The sequence below is a fragment of the Liolophura sinensis genome, chromosome 8, assembly GCF_032854445.1.
Source record: "Liolophura sinensis isolate JHLJ2023 chromosome 8, CUHK_Ljap_v2, whole genome shotgun sequence".
Taxonomy (NCBI): Eukaryota; Metazoa; Mollusca; class Polyplacophora; order Chitonida; family Chitonidae; genus Liolophura; species Liolophura sinensis.
Window position 1 is genome coordinate 2,188,060 of NC_088302.1, and position 12,162 is coordinate 2,200,221.

The 12,162-nt window shown below is 43.7% G+C and overlaps 1 protein-coding gene across 1 annotated transcript; it reads left to right on the plus strand.

Moving 5' to 3' along the window:
• The first annotated feature begins 3,246 nt into the window (after positions 1-3,246).
• LOC135473038 (low-density lipoprotein receptor-related protein 6-like) lies at positions 3,247-11,781 on the plus strand. Its single transcript, XM_064752817.1, has 3 exons — positions 3,247-3,367; positions 4,735-5,185; positions 11,464-11,781. The coding sequence occupies exons 1-3, from the start codon at positions 3,301-3,303 to the stop codon at positions 11,642-11,644; spliced, it is 699 nt and encodes a 232-aa protein (XP_064608887.1). The 5' UTR covers positions 3,247-3,300; the 3' UTR covers positions 11,645-11,781.
• Positions 11,782-12,162: the final 381 nt, after the last annotated feature.

Genomic DNA, 12,162 nt, shown 5'->3' on the forward strand with positions numbered 1-12,162 from the left:
ACAACACAAGATTTAACAGATAGGACGAGAATCAGTGGACAACGCGAGATTTAATTGACAGGACGAGAATCAGTGGACAACACGAGATTTAACTGACAGGACGAGAATCAGTGGACAATACAAGAGACAGGACGAGAATCAGTGGACACCACGAGATTTAATTGACAGCACGAGAATCAGTGGACACCACGATATTTAATTGACAGGACGAGAATCAGAGGACAACACGAGATTTAATTGACAAGACGAGAATCAGATGACAACACAAGATTTAATTGACAGGACGAGAATCAGTGGACAACACGAGATTTAATTGACAGCACGAGAATCAGTGGACAACACGAGATTTAATTGACAGCACGAGAATCAGTGGACACCACAAGATTTAATTGACAGCACGAGAATCAGTGAACAACACGAGCTTTAATTGACTGACAGGGCGAGAATCATTGGAGAACACAAGATTTAATTGACAGGACGAGAATCAGTGGACACCACGAGATTTAATTGACAAGACGAGAATCAGTGGACAACACGATATTTAATTGACAGGGCGAGAATCAGTGGACAACACGAGATTTAAGTGACAGGGCGAGAATCAGTGGACAACACGAGATTTAATTGACAGCACGAGAATCAGTGGACAACACGAGATTTAATTGACAGCACGAGAATCAGTGGGCAACACAAGAGACAAGACGAGAATCAGCGGACACCACGAGATTTAATTGACAGCACGAGAATCAGTGGACAACACGAGCTTTAATTTACAGGACGAGAATCAGTGGACAACACGAGATTTAATTGACAGGACGAGAATCAATGGACAACACGAGATTTAATTGGCAGCACGAGATTCAATGGAGATTCAATCGACAAGAGCGTACTAGAACACTTGTCGACGGAATGTCGTTAGAATCCTGTAATCCTTACAATTTCGCGTTGACATCGAAGTTTCGAATGAAATTCCATCAAAACGCATCATGTTTTAATACCACTGTTCCTGCTTTGAGGAATTAAACAAAAATCTACAAAGGCTTAATATTATCCGCAGGTGTGATAATACATCCGTCTAAAACGATAACGTTTCATGACAGCATTTTAAATGAGATATCTGACCTGACAAAATAGTGCGGCAGCTCTAGGTAAATTCGATATAAGGAAGTTCAGTAAATGAAGATCCATATTCGTTGCATTTATAGCTATATCAAGGGGTCTGCATTACATAATTATGAATTATACAAGGTGAGCATTGCCAGTCAAGTACATAATTGTGTGGGTACAATGGCACGACCTAATTCGAGAATCCAGAACGTGTAGACATACCGTGCCCTCAACGTGCGGGCATTCCGTGCCGTCAACGTGCATGCACTCTGTGCCGTCAACGTGTAGGCATTCTGTGCCGTCAACGTGCAGGCATTCTGTGCCGTCAACGTGTAGGCATTCCGTGCCTTCAACGTGCATATATTCTGTGCCCTCAACGTGCATATATTCTGTGCTTGCAACGAGCATGCATTCCGTGCCGTCAAGGTGCATGCACTCTGTGCCGTCAACGTGCTGGCATTCCGTGCCGTCATCGTGCATGCACTCTGTGCCGTCAACGTGCATGCACTCTGTGCCGTCAACGTGCAGGCATTCCGTGCCGTCATCGTGCATGCACTCTGTGCCGTCAATGTGCAGGCATTCTGTGCCGTCAACCTGCAGGCATTCCATGCCCTCAACGTGCATATATTTTGTGCCCTCAACGTGCAGGCATTCTGTGCTTGCAGCGTGCATTCGGTGCCGTTAACGTGCAGACATTCCGCACCTTCAACGTCTCATGCGAAAAGTGACACCTTCGGTACAGTCTTGTATGGCATAGATAATACATGTAGGTGTCTGTGTAGTTCGAGAGAGAGTGAGTGAGTGCCTGGTTTTTTTTTTTTGAGAGTGTGTGTGTGCACGGCCTACATTAGTGCAATGACACATTTAAATGTCAAAGCAGTCCATGTTCTCGACGACTAATGTACCGCAATTACCAGCACTACCTAACCGTATATATACATATATTTGTATAACAGTTTCAGTGTTGATCAAGATACACAATTTTCATCTGACGTACAGGAAATACGGTATATCTGTTTGCCTCGTCTTTCCACGGTGATACATTCGCTTTATATCTACCACCACTAGCAAATTTGGTACAGAGATCTTGAACAGCGCCGAAATCACTGGGGTCACGGTGATGAGACAGGAAAGGATGTCAGAAAACACAAAAAGCTTTATCTCAACCCATCTTCCTAATAATACTGCATACACATGCGTTTTATTTATCGAAAGTAACCGCGACATGAATCTAACCAAAACCTGCAATGCAATGACATAGATTTCCAACGGCTTGTGTTGTTACGTGACTAATGGACAACACAAGATTGTGTATGTGTTTGGTACACCGCCCAGCAGAATTCCAGTCATGGAAGTCAGCTCCCGTTCACACATACATGTATTTCCAAAAATCATTCAAAAAATACAGGCATGCGGAAACAGACTGTTTTTTGTTCAAATTCAACTCCATGTAAAATAGTGTTCAGTCTGTGTATATACACTGGGCAAATGAAATGAATCTGGGAGTCAGGCATTAGTATACCAATGGTCAACTATAAATTGACACCCCAGGTTTACACGCTAGAGTAAAAAACAAATTAGGGCAGGATCATGTAAAAATAAGTAGCCACGTCTTAGTCATAGTGGGAAAACGCAAGGCGTGTGGCGCCTCCTTCTAAAATTTTAACTTTTCCATATTTACTTGTTCAAAACCAACGGCAAAGGCGAGATAATAAAAGCATTATTTAGAACGAGGCGCCTTGCTCTAACATTCTAATATTCCTTTACGTTTATTGGTCTAAAATGAAAAGAAAGACTTGATAAAAAATCATTTTTTTCTTTCATTAAAACTCGACTTCGTGTTTGGAAACACGATGTCAAGTTTAAGCTTGGTATAATAAAAACTTATTCACTCTTCACTCTTTAACTGGTTATTTAAATGTGAAAACGAGAATTGAATCCTTTAAAAGCATACCTGCTTGTTCTCTGTTGCATGTTTTCACAAGTTTCAAATGCTGCGCTGTATGACATAGCATCGAGCCATGATGGTGCAGCAACCCTGGGGCCGACGTCAAGGCGTCACGTGACTCCAATTTCTCTTCCGGGATTAGACAGTGTCAAGTGGGAATATTTTCAGAGTTGATCACTGTTCTCCCTGCTTAATATAGCTTGATGGTGTAATTTCTGTCTCTTGCTTTAAACAAGCACGGCTGCGAAATGTTTCATTTGTGGATATGTTGGCTATTTTGTGTCTTCGCCCAGGTTGATCCCTTATCATCACAACGTAAGTATTGCTTTATTTCGCCCAGATTGATCCCTTATCATCACAACGTAAGTATGGCTTTATTTTGACACAAAGCGTCAAACGTAATTAGGCCTATCGCTTCAACGTGAAACAAAGTATCACAGTGTAAGCCTCTCTTTGCACTGGCACAAAGTAAGCATCGCTTAGCATTACACAAAGTATCACAAAGTAAGCATCGCTTAGCATTACACAAAGTATCACAAAGTAAGCACCGCTTAGCATTACACAAAGTAAGCATCGCTTAGCATTACACAAAGTATCACAAAGCAAGCACCGCTTAGCATTACACAAAGTATCACAAAGTAAGCAGCGCTTAGCATTACACAAAGTATCACAAAGTAAGCAGCGCTTAGCATTACACAAAGTATCACAACGTAAGCGTGTTTTTAGTGATATAAGGCATTTGCACGGATGTAAAGCAGTGCACTGACATAACGTAAATATACATGGATAGCTTCACTCCGGAATCGGATCGCTTTGGTGGCCCAGTGGTTAGAGCGTCCGCCTCGAAGTCGGGATCAGGATCAAGTCGGGTTGGGTCATACCAAAGGCTTTAAATATGGCACTTACTGCTTGGCGCTCAGCACTGAGAGGTTAGAACAAGGAAACAGGACTGGTTGGCCCGGTGTCAGTATATCATGTGATTGGGTGGGGTGTCATGTCTCGTGTCTTCGGCTTTTCTCACACTTTTTCTCACAGCAAAATATCATTACCTAAGTATGGCTTCGCCCTGACCAACCCAATCTGCCAACATAACGGTTGATTCAAATCAACACACAATTTTTATATATACCAGGCTTCGAACTGGCTCTACTGTCTCTCTACAGGAACTTCGTCAGACTTCGAACTGGCCCTACTGTCTTTCTAAATGAAGTTCTTGATATGATTTTCCGTATAAAAGTTCCACAAGATAAGCGGACCTAAAAATCAAATGTAAAATCAGTTTGATGTAGACACCAAACTTCCGGCAGAATTCCCATCTATACATCCCGAAGTATAAGGGGTGTCCTGCTCATGAATCGAAGCCAGATAACAACGGAGGATTTCGTGCTGACTGACAGATTTTAAACCCACGTTATCTATCACAACACAATGTGGCCGAGAGCGGCGCAGTGACCCCAAAACTTCTCCAGCTCATGCTGGCTTTCTCTACGGCCATGCGTGAGAAGGTCTGTTAGCAACCTGCGGGTAATCGTGGGTTCCCCCCCCCCCCGGTTCTTCCCGGTTTACTCCCACCATGGTGTTGGCCGCCAACATCGTAAAAACATTAATCAAATAAATAAAACAATAAATCTATCCCAAGAATAAACACAGCCACATAAACCAATTGTAATCTTTCCTTTCAGCTCCCTTTGAAAAAAGCCTGATCTGGAGTTCGAAAACCGAGGCCCTTCGTGATCCATTTCTAGCCTTTATCCCGGGAGATCCAGCTGATGTATCCAGAGATAATATTACACGTGGTCGAATATCTTTTAACACAATCCTAGATCCTGAGGCCAACATTCACTCTGTGTGTTCAGATTATGCGGCAGGCGCGGTGTATTTTGCTGAACTTTACACAAAAACTTTTTTCGAGATTAACATACATTCTCTGTCTACCAGAATCGTTCATCGAGGTGTTGGTGACTCCTTACAAATGACAGTTGACTGGTCGAGCAGAAACCTCTACTGGGTTGATGGATTATTCAGTTGGATCGCCGTAAAGTCGTTGAAAAAGGATGATCCTTTTGACTACAACGTCCTGGTGGAGCGCGACGTGGATTTTCCCTTAGGGATAGCCGTCGATCCACGGCGAGGGTAAGTTCAAGTTGTGTGCTTTTTGTCATGTTTATGATTCCTACAAATGCATTATTTTTGCAATTTGTTCATACCGTGCTTTATTTGTTATGTTACATCACATGTACTGTCGTTTGCTATTTTGGTCATACTTTACTTGTCATTGTTACATCACATGGATTGTCGTTTGCTATATGGTCATGGCCCTACGTGTAAATGTTACTTCACACATTTTGTCGTTTGCTCAACAAATAAAGCTATCCAAAATGTGATATTGTCATTGATTATCACCCTATCAAACGTTTTGAGTTTGATCGACGTTTGAAGATATCGACTGGGATGTACAGTATATAGACATTATACTTTGTGAAAAAAGAGAACCTCCTAACAAGGAAGTAACCAGGGACAAAAAGACACGGGCAGTCTGCCAACCAACAACCCACAAAAGACAGTGGATTGCCCTGATACTGATTCAACAATCTTCTTTTGCATAAATACCCCGTACAATTCTTGATCTCCAGAAAGAGCGAAAAATTCAGCCTGGCGTGTATGCGCGTCACAACTTCTGTGTGATAGTGGTAATACTCTAACCCTTCTCCAGGTAGGCGTGGCTTAAGCAATAGTCATGAATATTAATGAGTACGCCGTACAAGCAACGTCACTGGTTTTGTTCATGGTGGGAAAATTTAGACAGATGGAGCAAAGTATTTTAGCCGTTGACAGTTACGTCAATGACCATATTTTGACTGTGACAGTAATCATACCTGTCGTCAGCACACTGACTGAAGTTGATAATGCCATTTCACACCACGAGCAATCTACCACAACGAAGTTCATCCTGTATAAAGTGGAAAAATATTATTATGTTTTTTAAGCTAACTTCCATTCAGTGTGATTTCTACATGTAGGCCTATATAGCTCTGATGACAGGGTTTGTTAAATTCACTGTTGAATAAGTTGTTTTTTGATGTATACTTTTTAAAATTTAATTCGGTTGTTTTATTTGTATAGCTATCATACAGTTACTTTTGTACTTTAGGCCAGGAGGTCAGGTACTTGGTGAGAAGATGTTGCTTTAGGTCAGGGGGAGTGTCCGATACCTGATGAAGGCCGGTGGGTTTAGGTCAGGAGGCGTGTCAGGTACCTGGTAAAGGCTGGTGGCTTGACACCAGAAGTTGTGTCATTTACCTGATGAAGATCGATCGGTTTAGGTCAGGAGGTCTGTCAGGTTCCTGATGAAGGTCGGTGGCTTTAGGCCAGGAGGTATGTCTGGCACTTGATAAAGGCTGGTGGATTTAGGTCAGAGGGTAGGTCAGAGGGTAGGTCAGGTACCTTGTAAAGGCAAGTAGCTTTAGATCAGAAGGTGTGTCAAGTAGCTGATAAAATCGGTCGGTTTAGATCAGAAGATGTGTACCCGATAAACTTCAATGGCTTTAGAACAATTCGAACTTTTCGTAATTCGTGGGGGCCTCAATTCATCGGGATATCGTAACCAGGTCCTTGTCCCGGAGCTCTTCCATTTCCAACAATACAATGCGATACCACACACAGAAACTCGAAAGTCTCTGCAACAGGCAGTCTGCAAGTTAGGCAGTCAATGAGAGAACAGTACCTTGCTGATGTGTCCACGGGTTTTAGGTAGTCAATGAGAAAAACGTTGCCTTGTTGTTGTGTCCACGGGTGTTAGACAGTCAAAGAGAAAAACGTTGCTTTGTTGTTGTGTCCACGTGTGTTAGGCAGTCAATGACAGATCGTTGGCTTGCTGTTCTGTCCACGGGTTTTGGGCAGTCATTGAGGGAACGTTGCCTTTGCTGTTGTGTCCACGGGTGTTAGGCAGTCATTGAGAGAACGTTGCCTCGCTGTTGTGTCCGCAGGTGTTAGGCAGTCATTGAGAGAACGTTGCCTTGCTGTTGTGTCCACGGGTGTTAGGCAGTCATTGAGAGAACGTTGCCTTGCTGTTGTGTCCACGGGTGTTAGGCAGTCAATGAGAAAAACGTTGCCTGGCTGTTGTGTCCACGGGTGTTAGGCAGTCATTGAGAGAACGTTGCCTTGCTGTTGTGTCCACGGGTGTTAGGCAGTCAGTGAGAGAACGTTGACTTGCTACTGTGTTCACGGGTGTTAGGCAGTCATTGAGAAAACGTTGCCTTGCTGTTGTGTCCACGGGCATTTGGCAGTCAATGAGAGAACGTTGACTTGCTACTGTGTCCACGGGTGTTAGGCAGTCATTGAGAAAACGTTGCCTCGCTGTTGTGTCCACGGGTGTTAGGCAGTCAATCGGAGACCGTTGACTTGCTGTTGTGTCCGCGGGTGTTAGGCAGTCATTGAGAGAACGTTGCCTCGCTGTTGTGTTCACGGGTGTTAGGCAGTCAATGAGAGACCGTTGACTTGCTACTGTGTCCACGGGTGTTAGGCAGTCATTGAGAAAACTTTGCCTCGCTGTTGTGTCCACGGGTGTTAGGCAGTCATTGAGAGAACGTTGCCTCTCTGTTGTGTCCGCGGGTGTTAGGCAGTCATTGAGAGAACGTTGACTTGCTGTTGTGTCCACGGGTGTTAGGCAGTCATTGAGAGAACGTTGACTTGCTGCTGTGTTCACAGGTGTTAGGCAGTCATTGAGAGAACGTTGACTTGCTACTGTGTTCACGGGTGTTAGGCAGTCATTGAGAAAACTTTGCCTTGCTGTTGTGTCCACGGATGCTAGGCAGTCATTGAGAGAACGTTGCCTTGCTGTTGTGTCCGCGGGTGTTAGACAGTCATTGAGAAAACGTTGCCTCGCTGTTGTGTCCACGGGTGTTAGGAAGTCAATGAGAGAACGTTGACTCGCTACTGTGTTCACGGGTGTTAGGCACTCATTGAGAGAACGTTGCCTCGCTGTTGTGTCCACGGGTGTTAGGCAGTCAATGAGAGAACGTTGACTTGCTACTGTGTCTACGGGTGTTAGGCAGTCATTGAGAGAACGTTGCCTTGCTGTTGTGTCCACGGGTGTTAGGCAGTCAATGAGAGACCGTTGACTTGCTACTGTTTTCACGGGTGTTAGGCAGTCAATGAGAGAGCCTTGCGACGGGTGTTAGGCATTCAATGAGAGAGCGTTGTGTTGCTGTTGTGTCCGCCGGTTTTAGGCATTCAGTGAGAGAAAGTTGCCTTGCTGTTGTGTCCACGGGTGTTAGGCAGTCAGTGAGTGACCGTTGACTTGCTGTTGTGTTCACGGGTTTTAGGCAGTCAATGAGAGAGCGTTGCCGTTGCTGTTGTGAATGTGAGAGAGGGGCATACAGTGTACAGAACAAGCCCCCAGTACGGATGGCTAGTCCCTGTGAAATAAAAAAGTGACAACATCTTGCTACTGTCGTCTGTTATGGTTGCACCAAGCGCACCTTTATGCCTAATTTTGTTTTAGTGTACGCCCATTACGTCTATAAACCATTTTTATCCACTAGCAACACACTTTGTTCTATATGGGTCTGTTTGGAACATAAAATAACACATATGAGGTTTCTTTTTTAGTTTAATAGCCCTATACATGCAAAATCAAAGCCTAGTAAATGTTTTTATCAATTATATGTTTAACTACTATAAATACCACGTTCCCGTGTTATTTGAGGAATCATTGGCGCAAGTACTTGTTTTTGTGTTAGTGATTATGAAAGACAATAGCTCTGGTGGAAATTATCTGCAAGCTGCTGCTTGTTTTGTCAGCTGTACATCAGTGATTGATGCATGCGTTGCTAGTTTGTCTAGTAGTATCTCACACTATGTCAGATTTAGTGGATTGGACGCGATGTAGTAGAGAGTTAGGCTTGGGCGGGGAAGAACTACGGACTTTCACTGAAAATGAGCTCCAGCGAGCTATGTTTGACCGAAAGCAGGCTTAAGAATTTCGAGCGCCAGAAACGCGCCGAGAAACGGGATCTGAAGCGTTTGGATCTCGAGATCCTTGAAAACGTACAGCAGCCCAAGCTGCAGAAAACGTTCGTGGCAATACGGATCGCATGGGTCCTCAGCGTATCGGATTCCCTTCGAAGTTACCGGTGTTTACCGAAGTTACCGGTGTTTACCGAGGTTACCGGTGTTTGAAGAAAGTAAAGCCCGGTTAGATTCTTACCTAGAACGAATCAAGTGTTGTGCTGCAGCACAAAACTGAAAACGAAACCATTGGTCTACATATTTGGTCATTCTTCTTATTGGTAAGACTCTGGACGTTTACGTAAGGTTAAACCCTATCGGCGCCAAAAACTATGATAGATTGAAAGAGTCGTTGTTCAGGAAGTTTCTGAATACGGCTTCAGGAAAGGTTCTTTTCGGCTGGACCAGAACTTAACGAGACTCTGTCCCAATTTACCTTTCGATTAAAAACTGATCTACACCTATGTTTTGAACTTTTTGGTTGTGTCAATTATTTCAATAGCCTGCGTGGCTTGCTTGTAAAGGAAGAACTTATAAGCAAGGTCAACCGGGAATTATCCGTCTTTGTGCGTGAGGGGGGCCCAAAATCTATACCCGAGACTATACGACTTTCAGATACTTTCATGGATGCTCGAGGTGAGGTCATTTGTTTCTTCCCTGTAGCTCAAAAGGAGATGCTTCCAACACAAAAAAGTGAGGTTAGTTCGGATAAGAATACTAAATCGGCCATGTTGCTCATGGGTGCAAAACCGTCCACAGGATGCCAGGGCAAAACCTATTTACACTGCAATCTGCGATGCAGTCTCTGAAAATATTTGTCATATTTGTTCAATGTGTAATGGTTCATCTGAACTAGAATCTGATAGTACTGGTACTCAGTGGCTCTCGTCAAGACACAAATACTGACGCGTCTGATTTGCAGATTGAGCAAGGTTATTTTGGTGGTCAAAAGGTACGGGTGATGCGCAATACTAGTTGTAATGGTGTCGTAGTTAACCGTTGTTTGGTCAAGGAAGAGCAACTGACTGGTAAAAGGAATAGGTACGTTATGATAGATCGGGCAGTACGCGTTGCGCCCATCAATAGAATTTGTGTGCACACGCCAGTTCCAGTTACGATAGGTAACGTGCGTTAAGGATGTGTGAGTGAGAAGGAATCGCTGGATTCGGTATCTGATGTATCCCCCAATCCAAAATTAGATAGTTAAGGGGAGACAACAGTTGCGATAGAGACATGTCGTGGTACGAACAATTTTAAGCCATTAGCTGTGCCAAGTACAAATGTACTTGACGCAAATAATGAATCTATTGTTAGTAAGGTTAAGGCTGATGTTGCGCTCAAAAGGTGCCATCAGCTAGTACATGTGTGAGGCCAGAATACGAGGCAAAGACACGGAGCTGTTTGGTTATTACAACCTTATACATACTGTGCACTTTTACACGTTAAAAGCTCTGGTTCAGCAGTCGTAAAGCAATTAGTAGTTCCTTCTGACATGCGTAGTGATGTTTTCAAGCTTGGTCACGATGTTGTAATAGCTTAGCACTTGGTGAGAAGATCATATTCCAGGAAATTTCTATTGGCCAGATACAGTATAACTTCTGATGTTGGCAGCATTTGTAAGTCCTGTAGTATCTGTCAGAAATCTATTTCACGTGATAAAATCCCTGAAGCCTCGGTTGAGAAAATGCCTCTTACTGACACACCGTTTTGGAGAGTTGATGTCGATATGATCGGACCTATCCAATCGAGAAATGAACGTGGATTTGGCAACCCGGTATCCTGAGGCGATACAGTTACCTAATATCCCATCTCAACGTGTTGCTGAAGCGATGCGGGCAGTTTTTTTTTCACGCTGGTATTCCACAAGAAATTCAGACCGACAACGATAGTAATTTTAAATCGGACTGTTTTGCTGAATTTTGTATTCTGTTGTCGATTAAACAGTTGCGCACACCGCCATATCACACACCGTGCAACGGTCCGTTTGAACGATTCAGCTGTACAATGAAAGTTATGCTTCGTAAGCTCTGTACAGTACGCCCTGTTGTTTGAGATCGATATATCTAGCTATCGATAACGTTATATCTTTACTGCTTGCTTTGTTCGAGGTTCCACACCCTGAGAGGTTTTCTATTGGAGTTACTGTACGTTCGCAGTGTTCGCGGCCCTATTAGGATTTTGCGCGAACTCTGGACAAGGGATGTTCCTGATGAGTCTGTTCCCACCACGTGCGAACATGCCGTAAATAATACAAACTAGAAGAGATGAGAACGCTGGTTCACAAAAATCTTAGAAGTGCGAAAATTTACCGTAAACCTGCTAAACGACAACTTAGCATTGATGATCCCTGCCCTTTTACCAAGTGATAATGACAACCATGTGATCATCTGGATATGTTGTAGCTACCTGTTCTGGATAGAAGTGGGCCGTGTACCGCTGGTGAAGCGAGCCCGCCTGGATGGGGATTCCCCACGTGTGTTAGCCGTGGGCGGTTTGTACCGCCCTCGAGGCTTGACCATTGACATTCAGACGGGCAAGATTTACTGGGTGGATCGAACTAAAAGAATCTGTGGAATATTGTGACAGTGACGGCAGCAACGTAACGTTCTGAGGAAAGTGAATTCTTTGAAATTCGACAGTATAGCATATTATGAGGTAGGTGTTTGACTGATTTTTTTGACAATCTGGTTCAATCATTCGGTGGAATAGCTTATTATCAGGTAGGTGTTGTGATTTCTTAACAAACTGTTTTCTTTCATTTTTATTATTTATTTTATTGGTGTTTTTACGCCGTACTCAAGATTATTTTTCTTATACGGACGGCGGCCAGCATTATGGTGGGCGGAAACCGGGCACAGCCCGGGGGAAACTCACGACCATCCGTAGGTTGGCTGCAGACCTTCCCACGTACGGCCGGAGAGGAAGCCAGCATGATCTGGGCTTAAACTCACAGCGACGATAATCTAGTTCAATGATTCGGCGGTACAGGATATTATCAGGTTGGTGTTTGCCTGATTTCTTGACAGTCTAGCTCAGTAATTCGGGCGGTATTGCATATAATCAGGTAAGGGTTTGATTCTTGGACAATATAGTTCAATCAT